Source organism: Diplotaxodon limnothrissa, linkage group LG14 (assembly GCF_057381915.1).
Source record: "Diplotaxodon limnothrissa isolate DT_005_m linkage group LG14, D_limnothrissa_male_GT1.1, whole genome shotgun sequence".
NCBI classification, from domain to species: domain Eukaryota; kingdom Metazoa; phylum Chordata; class Actinopteri; order Cichliformes; family Cichlidae; genus Diplotaxodon; species Diplotaxodon limnothrissa.
In genome coordinates, this window is record NC_140609.1 from 5407935 (window position 1) to 5429656 (window position 21722).

General features: G+C 39.5%; 1 protein-coding gene across 2 annotated transcripts in view; it reads right to left on the reverse strand.

Annotated features, from left to right (window-relative positions):
• Positions 1-402: 402 nt before the first annotated feature.
• The window catches only part of fat3a (FAT atypical cadherin 3a), a 132700-nt gene continuing 111380 nt past the window's right edge, over positions 403-21722 (reverse strand). For both annotated transcript variants that reach the window (XM_085371094.1, XM_085371093.1), the window contains 10 exons: positions 21454-21588; positions 21165-21319; positions 14944-15177; positions 13094-13340; positions 10394-10547; positions 8988-9700; positions 8551-8664; positions 7321-7380; positions 6884-6919; positions 403-1025 (listed from right to left, as the gene is read on the reverse strand). In XM_085371094.1, coding sequence (XP_085227220.1) covers positions 403-1025; positions 6884-6919; positions 7321-7380; positions 8551-8664; positions 8988-9700; positions 10394-10547; positions 13094-13340; positions 14944-15177; positions 21165-21319; positions 21454-21588 — 2471 coding nt within the window. The remainder of the gene's footprint in view (positions 1026-6883; positions 6920-7320; positions 7381-8550; positions 8665-8987; positions 9701-10393; positions 10548-13093; positions 13341-14943; positions 15178-21164; positions 21320-21453; positions 21589-21722) is intronic.

The window sequence follows — 21722 nt, forward strand, 5'->3', positions numbered from 1 at the left end:
AAAAACATACAAATGTGTCACTTAAATCATTGTCCCTTTAGTTTTGTTTGTTTTAAATCTGTCTACCACGTCCATAATCATTCTTTCATGTTCACATTCTCTATCCCATTCTTTTCATATTCCAAGTAAATTCCTATTACAGTAGGAAAATCATTCCTAACTGGTCTACACAGTGGGGTTAGAACTGACAATCCAGTTAATATTGTTATTCTGTTGGTCACAGTTCAGTGAGGTGAAATGGTGATTTTTTTTTTAAAAATTACTGTTAATGTATATAGTTGTAGCAGTACCTAGTACTGCTGAAGAAGTTTACCTTGCCCAGTCATAACAGAATCCTTTGCATCTTCTATCTGCACAACTGCTATGCTCCCACTGGTTGGTACTCTTGTGCTGTATAGCTAATCACACCTCAGTCTGTTGCTGTGAGTCCGTGATGATGGTCACCCCTCGATGAAGCTCATCCATACTGTCAAAGTCACTGCCATGTTCAGAGTCATCCAGCCCACAGGGGGTTGACATGTCTGAGGCTGATGATGCACCAACGGACAGTCGGATACTTCGGGACACAGAGTCATCAGTGTCCCCATTTCCTGGTGTTCGCCCACTCACTGAAGAGCTAAAAACTTCATTTGGCGCCTCCCCAGTGGGTATTTGATGGGGAGGTAGGTACTGGCTAGGGTGGAAATATGGTCTGGCATGCTGATGCCTTGTGCTCAGTGTGCTCTCCTTGGAAAGTGGTGTATTGGTAGAAAATGGTGCATAGGGCTCAGTATAATCCTCACCTGTGGGCAGTGGAGGTGGCAGTTGGTCTTGATTAAGGAACTCTTCTTCGTGGGGAGGGAGATAGTCACTGTCGATGTCATAGCCCCCTAGATAGTAATCTGACTCCAGTTCTCGAGTACTTTCGCTAAGGCAAGGGGTCGAGCCTGCTACTTCGTTTCCATGACTTGCCTCGTAGCCTGGCACCTCTTCAATGTCTGAGAGCCTCGGGCTTGGCATCCAGTCTGATGTATCCCAGTGATATGCTAGACGGTAGAAGGGGAAATGGTTAGCAATAATCTGAACTGTAAAAATGATAAAAATTCATTTAAGAGCAAACACTCCAATGTGGAATTGGAGCATGGAAACATGCCTTCAGTAAGCCCCAGATGGGCGTGGTAACATCAACACTACATGGAAGTGTTGAAATTCAGGAATAGGACAAGACATAGTCTATACAAAAAACCTGTTAGGTGTGGCATGCACTTTGCAGATTGGTGTTACAAATGTGACAGCATGCTCAACTTCTTGAAGAATTGGCAGCATACAAGCCATGCAGTCCTTCCCCCAAAGAAATAAATAAAATGACAAAACAAACAATAATAACAAAAACAAAACAGTAGAAATCCATTCAGTTCAGTTAGAGCATTATAAAATATCTTGTAAATTATCTGCAAGGAAGTCATTTAAAAATCTCCTTCTCTCTCTCTATCCATCTATAATGAGACTAAGTATATTCCATGGAAATCGTTTTAGTTTGGGGGATTTTCAGTACACATTTGGACAAACACAAACATACACACATTCTGATGGATGGAATTGGGGTTCGGTATCTTGCCCAAGGAAACGTTTACATGGAGGAGCTGAAGATTGAGCTGAATCAAACTATTAGTTAGTAGACAAGTAGCTCTAATTATGATTTATGGGGCAGATTTGTAGAATAAATTACTAAAAAAAGATTATTTGCCACTACAGTATGTCATTAACCTGGTGCTCTCTCTTCCCAAAAGTATTAAGCCCTATTCCAGCTCTTAAGCTGCACGTTTCTAATAAGCATTTACTTGCCCCACCAATCTACCACATGCTTATTATTATGTTGTTTCTATTCTTTCTCTGTGCTTGTTCTTTGCTTTCCTGTCAGTCAGTGGCAAGGTCAGAAAGGTCAGAACTGGTCAAATAGCTGTCTTGTCCACTGGGGATCACTGGGTTTTTCTATAATGTAGGCTTTGTGTGAACTGGCTCTTAAAATAAAAACAAATTTAAATTATGTTACGGTGTTTCAAAAAGGACTAAATATTTGCTTGTCCAACCACTGTCACAATTTCCATGGCATACACTTCCATTTACTATGTATGTCCAGTGGATTGTTTGATCTTAAGGTCAGCTTTCATACCTGAAATCACAGCAAGACATATACTTACCTAGACTGGTTAATTGTTTTAATGGAATGGAATTTCTTTGGATTAAGAGAAACTTCCTGTCTCACTTCAATACATCGTCTTGAATACGCTTTCCCATGGTATCTGTAGTCCTCTGGCATAGCATAAATATTCATTCTTATCACTTAAGTTTGGCTTACTGAACGAATAATTGACTAATGACTCTGAAAACTGAATTCAGATTTCATTTAAAATGAGTTTAAAAATGCCAGTGAAACACAAAAAAAGATTTCCATGCATAAAAACAGAATACAAACAAAACTTAATGGGAAAACTTAATAACACAAGAACTGGCACAGTAGGGTGGAAAGTAGAGTGGTCACCACCGTGGCCTATTTAGCGCAGCACAAGACAAGCTGTGGAATAACTTATCTATACAAAGCTTTGACCAGAGAAGGAGATGAGGAATTTACCACTGACAAACTATAGGGCTATAGGGGTACAAAGATACAGCAGGTAGACAAAATAATTTCAGTAAGAACCATTTGTTTCTGATTTCGTTTTTAATTTTAATGCAGACCATTTATGAGGTCTGTCCCTGACTATACACCTGATAGATACACCATAAAAATAACTATTGGGAAAGCTTCTTTTATGTCAATGTTCCTCCACAAATGTGCTGATGGTATATAAAGTTGTCACTGGAAACTGTTTCGAAAAGGGCAGTCAAGCATAACACTGGAGAGAAGTGTTATTCTTGTTATTCCCAAATGGAGAAGTGCTGAGGCAGGCAAAGTGAACGATAAAAAAATGTTTTATTGGCTGATCCAAAAATTAAAAGAATTCCAGAATTCAAAAAGGTGAAACAACAAAAGGAATATGCAAACTGACAATCAGATAAAAACAAAAGGAAACCGTTTTTTCTCACTACTGTTGTTTTTGTGCATTCTCATCTCTTCTGTCTTCCATACTCCTCCTGTGACCTGGAAATCAATCTCAGTCCACCTTTTAGAAATAATAAAATGTATCTGGAAGACAGAGGAGAGAGAAGACTGCAAAGGTGTATCCTGTATGAGTATGTAGCTCACTTAATTGTGTAAAAAAATATTTGTTGTAAATGAAAAAATACACCTCAAATATGCACTATGAAAAATGTCTGAACCTTTTTGTGTTGACTGTTGCATGTATTTTATTTATAGCCTACAGCATATTTAAAAAACAGAGGCTAACCCAAATGCTTTTGAGACAGACACATTTACATACATATAAAAACTAGGTTTCCAAAAAACCCAGTTTTAATATAGACAAAAGGCTGAAAGGTGGGTTTTGCTGTGTTCATCAGTTGTTGTGGAAAATAAAAATTCCAGGGATTTAGTGGTCATTAAAATGTGTTCAGAATTTTTAAATTCATGGTGATTCATCAGACACACTGCTCTCCCCCACATTTGCTGCCTTTATAAGTTAAAAGTATTCAAACTCAGTTGGTACTTTACCAACAGAGAAACGTTACTAGGTATTGATCAAGAAAAAAAGTTGGAGTATCGCAGAGTACTGCCAAAAGACAGTCTTAAGTAAATATTACTAATTCAGAGGAGAATGTGTTCAATGACCACTCACACAAAAAAATTCATTCTGCATAAATTCAAAAACAAAAACTTAAATCTATTTTGTAAATCTTGGTCATGCCATGATTCAAACAAGATGACTATTCATGTACATCCTTTCTGACTCATTGGCTAACAACCTTGCAGTGATAGCGTCTTAGCCAGTGAGCAACCAGTTTTACAGTCAGACTCATCCCTTCTTACCAAGACGGTGTGGAGGCAGATTTCTTTTCTCATGTATTAATCACATATTTAATCATATCACATTAGTTTAGTAATATCACTTTCTCACTTTACTATAGTAAGAGCACTCCTGTCACCAGTTTGCATGCATGTGGAATGTTAACACAGCGAGGCCATTGTAATGGGAGACGTTAAACAGATAGTGGGACTCCTTCTCCTTTTCAGGGATGTAAATCCTTAGGCGATGGCCAAGCAGAAAACAAGGTCATAATTCTCTCTGTGAGGGAGAAGGTATAGCCCCCCTGAGAGGGGCCAACATATAAGAGTTTGCGTTCTTTGTCTGTGTCTGTATATAAGATGTAAGGGCGGTGGCCACAATTCAAAGATGATCCTAGTGTTTCACTGGGATGCTCTCTCCACATTGCAATGTGTTTATTAAACCTGCTTCAAATGAAGCTCACTGGGTGTGTTGCAGGTTATTGTTAAAATTTCCACAACAAGGGCAATGGTGGAAACACTTTTACAGGATTCAAACTGAACTTCAGAAACCAACGGGCGACGTCACTATAGTACGTCCAACTTTTGGAGGGTAAAACACAGAACAGCCCGTCACAGCCATTACAGGGTTAATTAGTTAGCAAGCTAAGAAATTAATCTTGCTTCATCTTTATATCACTCTGACCATATTAGTTCTAGTTATTGTCACACAAAGAAATAAAGCAATAAAGCTAATTTTATGTTCATTCCCTGTCTTCAAAGTCCTGCATTTGGGCCCTGCTCTGCCTGCCACAAAGCATTTTTATGACAAATCCAATCATCAAAATCTATGTTGTTATGCAGTAAATAGATAAATAAAAATAAGAGCATTAATAGCGTGTGAAACTTCATTTTCCAAAATGCAAGAAATAGAATCAATCCAAAATCTAATTGATGCATGCTAAATCATCCAGCTAAGACAATCCCCCCAAAATTGATTCTGTTCATCTTGACATAGCATTTTCAGTGAGAGAAAAATTGGTCCACCCCAAGGATCTGGTCCCGCAGCACAAACAGAGTAATATTGCCATGGGCCCTGTGTCTACCTGGTTAGCCCAGTGAGACTGTGGAGGCAAAGACGACACAAGAGCTCTCGATTCTCACTCCTGGTTTATCCTTCATCACAACACAACTGAACACTGGCTGTGAGTGGAGCCCATGGACGCAATGGAGGTGCATGAGTATCGTGCCTGACGAAAACAAACGAGAGGAGTCCAACGACCTTGGAACAAAAACATCAGGTAGGCAATGATGCACTGGGCCAGGAACAGTCCAGAGCAATCCATTTTGCAAGAGAATTTGTAAGTTTGTCCGATGTTGACTTACTAATTTTAGTCCTGAAGCCAGTCATTTCATCAAGTTTGTTGGTACTCCTAGTGCTAACAGTTCTGACAGTTTCTGCGCTCGCTGTAAGTGCTTCAGTGGTATGCAAACTCCTTTTTGCACAGTTTGCACAAAAACATGCTTTTATCAAGGCTTCCCTCGGGTAGTCTTTTGAAAAGAAATGTGCCTCTGACCAGTCCTACCAACGCACTTTCTTCTGATTCTTCCATTTTTGTAGCTCTGATGTGTGCATCAGTGTAATCGGTATACCAGGAAATTGACAAAAGCCCCCCTTTGCTTGGAATGCAAAGTGCGATTAAATGCATTATTTTTTTAACATTTTATTTTTTTCAAATTAATTAATCGCAATTAACGTGTTAAATTCCCACCCATATATAAAAAAACCTGCACTGAAGTATTTAATTTGTTTTAAATATCACTCCAGTTAAATTTCTGACCATTACTGCCTACTCCAGCTGCTTTTATCCTGAACTCCCCCCCACACCAATTAATTTATTGATATACCACTGAACTTATTTTAGTAGAACAAGAACACAATAAATAAATATAAATATCTCAGTTTTGAATCACAAATACAGATATAAACTGAAGCCACAAATTAGTTAAAAACCCAATCTATGAAACAAGTGTGCAAATATCACAATACTGCAATAATACAAATCATGTGCGAACATTTAGGCAGCCAGATGTATCTGAGGGCAGGAACAATCAAAGTACAGAAAGAAGGTGCTGTATTTCACACTATTGGAAACATTTATCTTCACTTCACAGGTAGCTGCTAGCCCATACTGAACTTCGCACATCTATGGCGACCTACCGCATCCCAGAATGCATGGCAAGGTGTACTTGCAATGTACACCTGTTAGTTGGGTTCCAAATAGCAGGTGCTGTTACTTTAGCACACACCACACAGCTTTCTCGTGTGGTCCCAGCATCCTACTCAAATAGGGGAAGCATGACGATGGAGATCAGCTGTGTTGGTCAGCCTCCCCTGACACCACATTCTAAACCCACTCCTCCACCAGCCCCCTGTAGTTGAGCCACAAACTACAAACCGCCACATCATTCTTACTTAGACTGTCTGTGTCTCTTGCTTGATTCAATGTGTACTAGAATACTGCTGTTTTGTCTCTGGCACAGGAAGTGCTAGATTTGTGCCTGTTTTTCTTTTAAGCAATTTTAAAACTCTTCCATATATCTGATTATCCACTCTTTTTGTTAGTTTCAAAATATCCAGCCTTAATTTTATTATCAACATCACTCTCCATCTTGCCAACAATCTTAGGACCCACTGTCTACCTTTAGCTGGCCGCTCCTCCCTGTGGCAATGTCAAAACTGACCACTCCCACAAGATTTGTGTTAATGCAAGACTTATATCGTTCATATATTTGCTGATATGCTGGTAAATTGCATGTATTCTAATATGACCCATACCATGCTAGTTTTGATACAATGCTATTTAAGCTGATTTTATTGAGAACATTTTATTTTGTCTACTTGCTGCAGGTAGATAAATGAAAAGATGAAGAGACAGGGTGTGGTAAAAGAAAGGTGGGGGTCGGTGGGCTGGAAGTCACCTCTATTGAAGGTTTGACCTTGGTCCATATCTGACACTGTCAGATGCAGAAAACAACAAGACACAAAAGTTAATGGCCAGCACTGTGCCATTTAAGGGCAGCTATATGCAGGAATTTAATTCTATCCTGATTAACTTGCTATAAAATAGTGCAGTAGGGACTAGTATCCCATTAGTGCAGTCATCTACTGCTGACCAGTTGGAATGAAACCCTGACAACCTTCAGCTTAATAAGTCACAATAAACTCAATAAACTGATCTAATTACAGTAGGTAGGAGTGTCTGTTAATGAAAGATAAAGTATGCTCCACATAGCAAGAGGACATTCAACTTATAGCTTAAGACACCTCTTTTAGTGAAATACGTCACTTACAAGATTGAAATTAGCAAAGAATGGGAGAGTGAGAGGAGAGACACAAAGTTGATAAGACATGGTACCTTCACTTTCGATTGTGTCGACTGCATCATTTACCAGTCGAATGACGGTCACTATGGAGGCTTGCAGAGAGAGAAAAGGAGCAGATATATAACATATATCTGAAATATAGGCATTCAGATTTGAAAATGCTCATCCTGTTGTCGGTCAAGTGTGTCCTCATGACCGAGTAATTAATTATGGCTGCCCACTACTTTCTCTGATCTCTGCAGAGGACTACCTCACCTGATTACCTGCTGTTTTAATGTTGGGAAGAAAAAGACACACTGCCAGACAAAGAAAATTTATAAAAGCAAAGAAAGTCATGTGGGAACAAGACATTATAAAACTAACATTCTTCTGCTTCTTGCCAGTTTTGCCAGATAAAGAGCAGGTGTGTTAACACCTGTCTTTGGCAAGCACAGGAAAGAAAATGGCAAAATAATTTGTACAACTGGGGAAAAAAATTCCAGTTAATTAACTGATGATTTTAAACAATGTAACTAGCATTTCTGAAGAATTACCATTCTGTGAAGTAAAATTAAAAATTTACTCAGAGGAATCTGTCTGTAAAAAAACAAACAAAAAAAACAACAACACAAAAGCAAAATACACAACTCCTTCACAAAAGCCACAACTACCAATAAAAGTTTGGAAAGCCACCAAAACGCCTTAGCTTGTCTGTGAATGATCTGTCTCACCACTTTTTATATCTTGGAATATCTATCCCACGAATTCCTACACTCAGCAGCGGGTCACCATACGATGTCACCTCCCATTTAAAATTCTGTATACTTGGAAACATTCTCGTTTGAAAGAAACAATGAACAGCCATATAAAAAAAGACATATTACATTTTCATTTTATGGGACAATGCAGATGACGGTTTAAGTTTCAGTGACAAAATATTATCCTTTTTTTTTTTCATTCTCCTCTCATCTCCTGTCTTGTACTCTGACATATACCCATCATTGCCCTCTCTATCCACTGCTACCCACGCTGACAGTGTCTTTCGGTATTTTTATCTGATTATTATTGGTTTTATTTGTTTCGTATAAGAATATTCACAAATATTTCAAAAGCATTTTGTCCCACAGGTGAAACCCAAATGTGACGGGCTGGTTTTGCATGGATAATGGTGAGCAAAACGAATAAAAAGAAGAAAGCAACTCCTGTTGCAACCAAAAGTTAAACAAAAGCAAACTAGAGTATTCAAAGAATCATGAAGCACTTTTCTAATGGGTGTGTCTTACCATTGTCGTCACAAGAATCAGACTGAAAGGAGCTCAGTGACTGGACCTCTGAGTTACTGCCTTTGTTGCTTCCTGAGAAACATGTTACTTCTTCTGCCATGTCGCCCACCTTACCTGTAGGAAAAAGTCAGGGGGTAAGGGAAGATTGTAAAGCAAGCACAACTCTGTGTATGTTATGCAAAAACATTTATCAAGACATCATATTTAGGTAGTGCCTTCAGTGGCTCCAGTTGTAACTGACAGTGTACCTGTCCTACAGCCTGCATTAAAAAAAAACAAACATCTGGGATTGTTGACTGAGCAGCAAAATACAATTTAATGTTAGTACAAAGCTTCTATAATTCATGAATAAACCTGCATAGTAAACACTGCAATGCCTCAGTAAACCAAGAGTGACTTATTCTAACTAGGAGACAAATTGTATAAAATTCACTCACACTCATCATTATCCCATGGGCTCTTGCATATGGAGTCACAGTCTGAGCGACATGGTGAGACTGGTGGAAGGTTGGGGGCCACGCTGCACACCACCACCCCTCTCCTAGTGGTTCCTGAAAGGATCCTTGGTGACTCAGGGTGAAAGGTACTCATCTCTGTATGTTCCACACTGCGTCCATCTGCCATCTTCTCTAGCGTGGAACGTGGGTCTCCTTGGAAACAGGGCGTGTATGCCATGGGTCTCACAGGGACCTGTGGAGGTCCCATCATCCCACCCCCTCCCAACATGGCAGACTCCATACCTGGCTCTGAGTACAGGTTGAGAGGGTCTCCTGAGGTGCAGTGTAAGGTCTTAAACTGAACACCATTGGCCTTGTTAAGGAGTGCTGCAGTGGCTGGGTCCTGCACCAGAGATAGATTGTTCCGCGAGTAGTTTTTCTGGAAGACCTTCTTGCGGAATGCAATGAAGAGGATGATGAGGGTGATGATGACAAAAAGTACGACAGCAATGCCAATAAGCTCCTCCCTACCAACCACAGCATGACCAGCCTGCATGTCGGGGACAACAACAGGCCTCAGGCCACAGCGCTGACCCACAAAGCCTGCCGTGCAGTTACAGTAGAAGGAGCCGTGAGTGTTAATGCAGGTGCCACCATTCTCACACTCCCCCTCTGGATTCCTGCGGTCACATTCGTTCACATCTTCCTCACAACTGCAGGATAAAAGGATGGAAATAGAATGGAAGAGACCAGTGTGAAAAGCCTGTCAATAAAGAAAAAACTGCACAAGTATGTATCCATATGTAGCCTCACATTAATACCTTTCTCTGATGTTTGTAACCATCAACATATTATAGTGTCATTTATCTTCTAATAAAATCAGAGAGAAGAATGTGTTAAAAAGAGAAAGAAAAAAAAAGAAGAGTCATTTCACCTATAATTAAAATATATGAAAAGGGAAACATTTATGTAGGAAAAAAAATTGCTTTGAAAACTACAGACTCATCAGTTCTCAAAGATATAGTATTTGAACAACTTTCCAAACTTTGAAATTTTCCAAAAACCAAATTGTCCTAAATTGTAGACACCAGGTGACCACTTTCTAATCTGTGGTCACCCTAATCTCTACGCTGTGAGCAGAGTTACACTTAATAACCAAATGAAAGATAATGCACTAAATGTTTTATGTTTGTCTGATAACTGTTGGATTTGATCATTTGTAAACAACCTTTTTTTTTTTCATTATTTTGTTAATGTGACTGTTCAGTGAGCAGCAATAGACCTCTGCTACACTAGGATCTGAATGAAGAGACATTGCTAAAGGGTGTAAGAATGACATTTGTACAGAGTGACTCAACTGTTCAGAATGGTGCATGCCAGGTTTGTGTGTTTTCACTCAGACTTACGTCAGGCCCCTGAAGCCTCTCCTGCAGCTGCAAAGAAATGCATTGCCAATGGGCTTACACACACCGCCGTTATGACACGGGTTGGGAACACATGCTGTTATCTCCATCTCACAGTGCCCCCCAGTGTACTGGGGTTTACAACTGCATGAGAACCCTGGGAGACAGACAAAGTGTAAGACTTCATTAAGAACAGATCACTTCTTTTAATGTACAGCACTCACTTCTATACAAACACACACACAATTTTGACCTAAAATAATATCATTTTTAGATTGAGCACTACAGGACTCATTAAAGGTGCTGGGGGCTGGCTTCGATGGAGGTGGGGAGCCACATTATTGCTCAGACTGCCCTGCAGTCATGTATATTGGTCCTCTGCCTCACTCTCCCCTCCTGGCTTTCATTTTATTGCAAACCCTCTAATCCCTCTATATACTTAGATTATTTAAAATAATACATAATTTATTTATATATACACACATATTATACAAGTAAATAGGACAAGTGTGTGTGTGTGTGTGTGGGGGGGGGGGGGGGGGGGGGGGTGTAGATCCAGTACTATAGAAGACGTGACTTGTACACATCTTCACAAATATGCAGAAAAAACAGACCCAGGGGATAGCCCCACTCCCAAAAAGGAAAATATACCACCAAGTGGAATATTTCTTACCTAAAGCTGAATAAATATATCTAATATTTATTAACCCTGATTTCATAGGGGAGTGAACTACTTGGGTTGAAAACAATTTGGTAAAAGCATCCTGGGCCTAGCTACGCAACATTGATGTAGTACGTACTTAAATGGTGGGAGTGAGCAGAGTTAATGCAGAAAACTCATGCAAACATGGGAAGAAAACACACTCTAAACGGGACCAGGGACCCTTGTTGCAGAGCAAAAACAACATGCTTCAAGAGATCAACCATCATCCCTGTGGCCAAGAACAACAAGCCCTCATGCCGGAATGACTACCGGACAGTTGCACTGACTTCCTGCACACCACCCTTAGCCACATGAACAAGAAACAGGGTAACTATGTGAGACTGCTGTTTGTTGATTACACTTCAGCGTTTAACACAATAGTGCCCGGCAGACTGTTCACAAAGCTGAGGGATCTAGGACTCAACAGCCGTCTGTGTGCATGGGTGTTTAACTTCCTCACTGGCAGAACTCAGGGTGGGCAGGTGCGTCTCCGACGGCATCACCATCAACACAAGAGCGCCACAAGTGTGTGTACTCTCGCCACTGCTCTACTCCCTCTACACTTCAGACTTTATGGCCACTCAAGGCTCCAATACCATTGTGACGTTTGCTGATGACACAGTGGTGTTGGGCGCCAACTCCAACAACAGAGACTACAAGCCCATTATCATCAATGGAGTTCCAGTGGAGAGGGTACAGTCCTTCAAGTACCTTGGTGTCCACATCTCCTCAGATCTGACATGGTCTGCCCACATTCAGGTCTTGTCCAAAAAGGCTTGGCAGCGCCTGTACCACCTACAACAACTGAGGAAGTTCAGGGTTTCTCCAGGGATCCTCAGGACTTTCTAGGCACTGTGGAGAGAATCCTCACACAGAACATCACGTCCTGGTATGGAACAGCTGTGTCAAGGACATAAAAGCTCCTCAGAGAGTGATCTGTACAACATAACGTTGCTGCAGGACTGCTCTCCCCTCCCTACAGGACATTTACACCAGGAGATGCTTGTCCAGAGCAGCTCACATATTGAAGGACCTGTTCAACCCCAGCAATAAAATGTTCCAACTTCTGCAATCAGGCAGTAGGTTCTGCATCATCCGGGCAAGAACAGAGAGGTTCAAGAGGAGCTTCTACCCTCAGGTGGTAGACTAACCTAAAAGTCTGTGGTTTTTGTCCTGGGGTAATACACTAAATCCTATTTCATCTAATCCATACATGGCAGAGTGGTGTGTGTGTGTTAGAAAGAATAAAACAGCTTTATAAGTATGTTTGTGAATCTGCGAATGTGTCTTGCACTAAATGGACCAATAAATTGATCAGAAAGCTCCCAGTGTAGTAGATAAAATAAAGTCCTGTATGAATGTGTGTGAATGGGTGTAATGTAGTTTGTAGTGTGTAAATGATTTATACCAGTCTAATTTTCATCTGGGTTTCGAAACACATACACACATTTTGGGAATTTAGGTGAGTATACACATGCACAAATGCCATGTAATACTGCTAATAACTTCAGACAGGCCTTGCAAATGCACACAAAATAGTGGAAAATATAATATGTATACACAATACATTTCAGAGAATCATAACCTTTCGAATGAACTTTAAAAAAATAGACTTATCTACTTTATACATCAAAACATTATCAGATTAGTTTTAAGAAAAATGGTTAATGCACACAGCTTTGGTGAAATGGATTGGGATTTATATTTTTAGTCATACTACTTCGAGAAGCACTTTTACACTACAGCGCACGCACACACACACACACACACACACACACACACACACACACACACACACACACACACAATCATTCAGTGCTTCATTATATGTGCAATCACACACTCAGCGGTTGATGCATCCAGGGGTAAGAGTAGTAAGGAAACTAATACCTTAATCTTTCAATGTATACTCATTGAAAGATTGAGATGTCATGAAAGACCTCTGCAGCCTTGTGTTTTCTGAGGTGACTGTGCTGTTTCATTTATTTTCTATGACTCACCACCAGCAGGTAGACTTGTACAAGTAGCTCCGTTGTGACATGGCTGCTGCAGACATGCATCAGGGTAGAGAATGCAACCCAGTTTCAGCTCTGTCAGTCCCACCACCTCTGCATACTGCGAACGTTTGTTCTGCAATGGGAGCTCATTGTTGTTCAGCATTACAGAGTCCAGGCAACCTTGGAATCCATAAAGCACCCGGGGGTCCTTCTGGAATTCCATGAGGCTACGAGAGTTTGGGGGCTGCACCTAAGAACAACAAGGGTTAGGAATTTTGAGTTAAAATGCTTGACATAGTCTGCAGGTACTCCTGTCAGCCTACATAGTAAAGCTTGTAAACATAAAATGTATTTATTTTTAAAATTATCCTGTTTTCAAGAATTACCCAAATTACACGAGATGAAACGCCTGAACTATTTAAAAACTAAAAATCAGGTATATACTAATTTGTTTTTATATGTGTATTGATTATAGATAATTGAAAAACCTTCTGGGAAAAACCTGGTGTGGTTAGGAGAGACCATCCCACTTTGGACCTGATGCTCATTTCTAGAAATCTGGCCAATGTTCTTAAACCACACAAATGTGACTATCCAGAGTTTCAGCTTCAACTTCCTGTTATCCCCCCAAAACCACATCCACATCCACAAACTTTGTTTCCAAACCAACAAAAACGAACCAAAAATCAGCAAAAACCGATTTAAACATAACATAAAAACCACAAAGGATGAATAATATAATATGCACAGCTTCACCAAAGAGTAAAACAGTGCAATGTGGATTATTAAACATTACATCTCTCTTCTAAGTCCCTGTTAGTACATGAATTAATAACTGATCATCAATTCATTTACTTTGCCTTACAGAAATCTGGTTAAGGTTATGTTAGAATCAAGACCCCCAAGCAAACTAACTGTTAGAGTCCACAGGCTGAGAATGGGGATTGAAAGGTATCCAGTTTATTAATCAACCAAAGACCCAGACAGAGTTTTAATTCATTGAAAAGCCTCACGCTTAGCCTTGTCTACCACTGCTGGAAAACTCAAAAGCCAGTTTTATGTGTTGTTATCTATTGTCCAAATGGCACTCACTCAGATTTTCTATCTCAAATTTCAGTCTTTTTAACTTAGTGATCAGTTCAGATAAAATAATTGTGAGTGATTGAACATTCATGTAGTTACTAAAAAATAGTCTCAGATTTTCACAGATGATATCAAGCTATCACTTGACCAAGCTGTCTTAGCTAATTATAGGCCAATCTCCAACCTTCGAACAGTTGTAAAATAGCTAACTGATCACCACTAGAGCCATGGTTTACTTCAACATTTTCACTCAGTTTTCAAAGCTCATCAAAGTAGAGTAACAGCTTTACGACAGGTTACTGCAGTGGACTCATGTCTGTGTCTATCCTGCTAGACTTACAGCCTTCTTCCTGTTTAAAGGGAGTTTTTCCTTCCCACTCTCACCAAAGTGCTTGCTCGTAGGGGGTTGTCTGATTGTTGGTTCTTCTGAGGCCATGTCTATGCCCTGTCAACAATGACAAGCTCAGAGGGTAGCAGCTTGTTCTTTAAGGATAAACCACTTATTTTTGTTGGTAAATAGAGGGAAGACCTGACTGTGAAGCAAGCTGCTAGAGGTCTGTGGTTTTTACTGTCTTCAGATCAGTTACTATCTGTGAAACACAGCTAGCATTAACAGGTAAACGAGGTTCAGTGATTTAACATTGTAAGGGATGAGTTTCCGTTTGCCATCTGCCCTTGGTCAACATGTCTGGTGTAAAGGAGATGAAGTATGAAAAAGCTGTTAATAACTCCTGTAGGCAGTTATTAACCCTAGGTACTCATGAACTGACCAGTGCTCCAAAGAAGATAGTTGTAGGTAGTCTCTGTACAAATGATGGTCCACGGCGTCGTTCAACATAGCTGTCATCAAGTGCCAAGCTGCTGAAGTTGCGATTCAGTTCAAGTGCCATTGTGTGCCAGCTCCCATCATTGATACGACGACCCGAGATGCCCAGCATGTCAGGGCTGTCATCATTTCCACCAAGGCCACAAGCCAACTGGAACCACAGCTTCCCATCCTCCAACTGCATGGAGACACACACACACACACACACACACACACACACACACACACACACAGTCTTTGAAACATCAAAGCACATAAATGTAGTGTTACATAAAAAAAAAACATTCTGCAAAAAATTTAACTGTAAGAAAAAACATAGATGTTGGTGATGACAGCTTCAAGATGCCTCCTGTATCGTGAGAAACTAATCGCATGCATTGCTCAGGTGTGATTTTGGTCCATCCTTCCACACAAATGGTCTTCAAATCCTAAACGCTCTTACTATGAGCACAAGCTTTAGGTCTTTCCATAGATTTTCAGTTGGATTCAGGCCAGATAATTGGCCGGGCCATTCTAGCAGCTTTGTTTTCTTTCTCTGAAACCAATTTTGAGTTTCTTTGGCCGTGTGTTTGGGATCATTGTCTTACTGAAGCGTCTACCATTGTCATCCTGGTACATGGCAGTAAATGTTTTTAAATTAAGAATATCCCTATACATTTTTCCATTCATCCTTTCTTCAATTATTTGAAGAGTGCCAGTACTGTTTGCTAAAAAACAGCCCCATAACATGATATTAACACCTCCAAACTTTAATGTTGATATGGTGCTTTTGATTGATGTGCAGTGCCTTTTGACCTTGTGTGTATTATGGCCTAGTGTGTATTAAGGCATTCAAAGAGTGCCATTTTGGTTTCATTGGACCAGACTGTGAAATCCTCCCAGTATTTCACAGGCTTGCCTAAATTTTGTTCAGCAAACTTTAAATGCCCTTCATTTAAAGTTTAGGCCTATAAAGTGTATGGCCTTGTTTAGAAATTCTGCTGTAATCAATTCCATCAGTATGTTTTCCAACAATAACGTGGCAAAGGTCTTAAGAGAGCTCATTGGTTTTACTCAACATTAGATGCTCTTTGTGTGAAACCTTGGTAATGAGGCACTACTTTTATAGGCCATCAATGAGGACTGAAGCTACTGATATTAATTTGCACTAAGTGGCAGGATTGTTTTCCAGTTATTGATAGATTTCAGCTACTGTCATGACCTTCCATGCATTTTAGCACCTCCCTTTTTTCATCTATTCAATACTCCTTCCCTGTGTAGTTTCTCATTATTACACAAACTAAATTTGTGAACATCTATGGTTTGACTTTGCATGTGTGGATTGGATGGGTTGTATACATAGTGACGAGAAGTAGTAATCTCATAATAATAAGGTAGTATTGATTAATGCAACATGTGAATATTCTTTTTTGAAGGTAAAACTGAAGGTAACACACTATATTTAATGGAGTGGCTTATTATCATTAAACAAGGGTGACAGTTTCTGTATAATAACTTGGAATCAAAGTTGCAAAATGCAAACCTACTATTAAGAGCCTACTAGATTCTTTGTGAGAAGAGTGTCAAGCCCTTCACAGAGACGGGCCCAAATGCCAGACACAGACACACACTGAAGGCCATCACCATGGTAACTCATTGACTTCACTGCTGACAGAAGTGCAAGCCAATGAGAATGAAAGAGTTGATTCATTTGAAAGTTATCATTTCATTGGTTAATCATAATTTCCTCTCTTTCTCTGCCTTTGCTATTGGCTGAGATTTTTTATGTTACCTCACATCACATGCTTATCTCTCTTCCAGTTTAATGGTTATTCACTATATTGCTCAAAGTATTCACTCACCCATCCAAATCATAGATCCAGGTGTTTGAGTTACATTCATGGCCACAGGTGTATACAACCAAGCACCTAGGTATGCAGATTAATTGACAAATTTTTGTGAAATAATGGATCAATAGCGTGCAGAGTTTGCAAACTTTCTGCAGAGCCAATTTCTACAGTCCTCCAAACTTCTTGTGGCCTTCGGATTAGCTCAAGAACAGTGTGTCAAGATCTCCATGGGCTGCATCCAACATTACATCAGATACAGAATCGTTAACGATGCAACCACTAGACCAGGGGTGGGCAATCTCAGTCCACAAGGGCCGGTGTCCCATGTGTCCTCGAACCAACACAGCTGATTTAAATGGCTAAATTAGCTCCTCAACATGTCCTGAAGTTCTCCAGAGGCCTGGTAACGAACTAATCATGTGATTCAGGTGTGTTGACCCAAGGTGAGATCTAAAACCTGCAGGGACACCGGCCCTCGAGGACTGAGATTGCCCACCCCTGCACTAGACAGTGGAGAGGTGTTCTTTAGAGTAATGAATCACACTTCTCTGTCTGGCAATCAAATGAATGAGTTTGGATTGCCCGGAGAACCGTAATTGTCTGACTGCACTGTGGCAAGTGTAAAGTTTGGGGAGGGATTGTGGTGTGGTGTGGATGTTTTTAAGGGGTTGGGCTCAGTCACTTCGTTTCAGTGAAAAGACCACCTAATGGTTCATACAAAGCATACAAAGACATTTTTAACAATTTCATTCTCCCAACTTTGTGGGAACAGTTTGTCAGTGTGCAGCTATCACATTACTACTACATGTGCCCAGCTACTATATTAGGTACACCTGCATACCTTGCAAATTTATTTGGCATATCTGTGGCTGGCTGTTTTCTGTGGCTGGCTAAATGCATGATCCCTCTGTGTGCCTATTAAAATGGTTGATCACAGTTTTTTTTTTTTTTTTTTCAGGTTTTGTAGCCTTTACCACTAAAATTTTAGTAGGAAGCCACATACCAAGTCCAGTACTAGCAGCAATCCCACTGCAGTTTGGACTTGACTAGTCCAAATACACATGAACCACTGTTCATCTTTAATGGTAATAATGACTCATAACTTCTTAAAGTTTGCTTTAATAGGCTCTCAACATGGAATTAGAAAGAAATATCAGGTTTTGTAGTCCTGTTTCCTGGTTATTACACAGAAACTACCAAATGTTTTTATAGGTTATAGGTCACACCATTCACATATTAGTTACAATGTTACCTTCAAAATAATTCCAGGGTTATATTATAATAATAGTGTAATATGTTAAAGCATCAACCAATATTACCTTATTATTACAAAAATACTACCACAAAGCAGTATAGAAAAATTCTCTATTGTTAGCAAAATATAACTATACTATTGCTAACTGGTTTTGCCCCATACTCATGTTTTTTCCCCCACAATATTAGTTCCTATTTTGGTACAATTATTACCCAGTTACATGAATTTCAATGTAATATTACACAGCTATACCTGTGTGTCAATAATATGTATCAACGGTAGTTGGCTACTACATGGGTATTAATTTGGTAATTAAGTGGTATTAATGTGCTATTTCCATATTATTGCTTTCTTATTTCGACCTTAATTTACCACCTTATTTCTGAGTCATAATTTAAAGCCCTATCACTGAAATATCGACTTATAATATAAACTGCTCCATCATGTTTTGCTGCTTGGTTATTTCATTCATAGATGGATCAGAACTATACTAACATTCACATCAGTTGGGCTATACATTGACATTGTCGTGTTGACTGCAAACTCATGAGGATAAAATGAAGATAAAATAGTCTGTCTTTAACAGTCAGATATTGCATTGGTCTCTAATTAAAAGAATGCAACATTCCTGGTTCAAAGTTGTGTAGCAATCTGTAACCTCAGTTGAACCATTTTGTTTATAATAGAGAGAAGTAGCAGTGGAGATAAAGTTGCTGAGAGTTCTGCAATCCTATGAGCTAGCTGTCGCTCTGGATCAATTGCTAAAGTGTGGTATTAGCACCTAGTAGTCGTACAGGTAGTGCAGGGGTCTTTTGTCCTTATAGTGCGGCTCCGCGTGGTTTGGGAAAATAAATTAGAAGTATTTAGCTGAAGTGTATTTTATTTCTGTTAGTTATTTTTTTAACTTGTAGTTCTAAATTGGAAGATTGTTGTGACATTGTAATATAAAAATAAAATGATATTTTATTATTTTTTCATCGCTCAAAATAAGCGTCACACTCGCGGAAGCCGGTGTACCCGCCGAAACGCCATGCATTTATCGAGACTTTCAACCCCAGGTAGGCCAGTTATGGATCTTCGGGTCCACATTGTCAGCAGCTATTCTCCACCGTGAGAATGTTAAAAACAAACACCGCTCACGCCTCACAGATGGCAGCTTACAGTCCTGCGTAAAGATGAAAGTACAGCCCCATTGTAAACATATCACGGCAGACCCGACGATGTTTCCATGAACATGCTTTTCAGCATCTCTTTATTGACCAATTTTCACACACTGTTGCTGTACGCATACAGCCGGCTGTAGCTTTTCAGCTCACAGCCCGACATATACCAACAACAGCATAGATAGCACAGACGTTAAGGTGGCGAGTCGTGATTGTGGGTGCTGCTCTGGTGCGTCCGCCTCCCCTGCAGCAGTGCTGCAGACCACACCCGGCCACACACATTAACCAGGTAAAATACATATTTAGGCAGGATTTTGCAAATATTTATTTTTAATTTTTTAGCAGCATAGTGCTTTTTTTCCAATTATTTTTTAAAAGTCAGGTCAAGGCTCCAAAAGCCCAAAGGCGATATAAGGGTGGCGGCTCACAACAGTTTTTGTTTGCTACATGGATCATTTTAGTTCAGCTGGGTGTCTTTCCTTTTGTTAGATTTCTTTAAGAGTTCAAAATGTCTTAATTACATAAATAAAATGTAATTTTCTCTGTAGCACTTCATGGATTTCATAAGCAACACACCTTAGTTGTTTCACACAAACAACTAAGGTGTAAAAAACAATATAAAAAACAAAGTAAAAAACAATATATACAGTATTATCTTAATTTTAGATGTCAAAAAGTATTTGCGGCTCCCAGTGTTTCTGTTTTGTGTGGAAACAGGGTCCAAATGGCTCTTTGGGTCTTAACGGTTGCTGACCCCTGAGGTTGTGACACCATCAGTTGGATTGACCTGCCATTAGAGGTCAAGCCACAAGCTCCTGTAACTCTTTAAGGGTGATGTTTAGATGTTTGAGATGATGCCATAACTTGTGGTGGCATTTGTGATTGATGACTGTTTAGGGTACATTCCAAAGTGGTGCTGTCACAACTTTCTGCTGCATTTCGAAGCAATGCCATGATGCAGCCTTTTGTACCATGAACTGCTACAGATGTTTAGTGATGATACCATGAGTTGCCATGGCTGTTTGGGAGTGTTTGAGGCTGAAGTCATGATCTAGTGAGTTTTCAGTGTCACTCTGTCTCTGTTAAAACAGAGACAAAGTTTCAGTTTTCAGTAGACTTAAACTGTTCGCCTCTCTTCCGAATACTTCTGAAATATTTGCGGGATGTTTTATGCAAAGTTTTCATATTATATATCCTTAAAAACAGAAGTGAAATTAGCGCTAACAAAAAAACATGCAAAAAGGAAAAAAAGAGTGTAGAGCCACTGTGACGTTGCACACCGCCATCTTCATGTATCTTATCGTACACTCTTGCTCTGCTTTTAGATTGTTTTAAATTTTCATTTATTTAATCAAATAATTAATTAATCTAATGATTTATTCTCTTCAGTTTATTTTTATCTTCTTATTATGACACGTTATTTATTTGGCTTGTCAATCACCTGTGAAACACTTTGACCTGGACTTAACTGCATGACAGGTTCTAAACACAGATAAGATTATAGCAGCTAAGGTAAACATGACAAACATACATTAAAAAATAGCTTAAATAGGTGGAATGGCGTGCTGCTCAGTAAAATAAAATACAATATGAACAGACTTTTTTAAGTTTTAAGTAAAAACAAAACTGAATTTAATACAAAAAAGTAAAATTAGTTTAAATCAATTTGAACAAAAACAAAGTGATAATATGAACAAATAAAACATAAGCATAGGAAAACTCAATTTAAAAGAGTTTACTAAATGTAGTAAGACTAGACTATTTTAACGACTCAAGAGCTCAGTAGCATAAGATTTAGGCTTCTGTTAATGATATGATATGCTATGATATGACATGATGGGTTACTTTTCAACAAATGACTATCAATAAAATGTCCTTTGCAGTGGTGGAAACACTACAGTAATATGTGTGAATGTACCTTAAGCACAGTGCAGGGCTCAGTGTGTGTGTACATGATAATTCCTTGGCTCTGCAGTGTTCTGATCCTCAGGCTCAGTTTCAACTCTGTTTGCAGCTGGCCAGAGAGTCTGTACTTGATGTAGCTGTTACCTGAGAAACTCAAAGATGAATGTCCTGCACCAAAAATAACAACAACAAATGTTAGACATTACTCTAGAGTTACATTACAGTTAGTTTTTACTTGTTGTTCTTGCATTTTTTATTTTCATGCTGACTTTGGATTGTTTCTCTTTTGCTGACATATGTACCTGCACACTCTCCAAGTTTGCCTTGTGGACACTGGCATGCATAACGCCCTCTATTGGCCTCTATTGAAACACACTGCATGTCTGGTGGACAGGGTTGGTCCTCGCATTGTTCTGACAGGACAGAACAGCTGTCATCTGTCATACATACACACATGCACACAAAACACAGGGACAGAAAGTAAGAAACTATTGAGAAACGATCCCAATGAAACTCACAGTAAGAAACAATAGAAGAAACAAAGACAGCAAGGGGAGTTTAGCAAGTACCC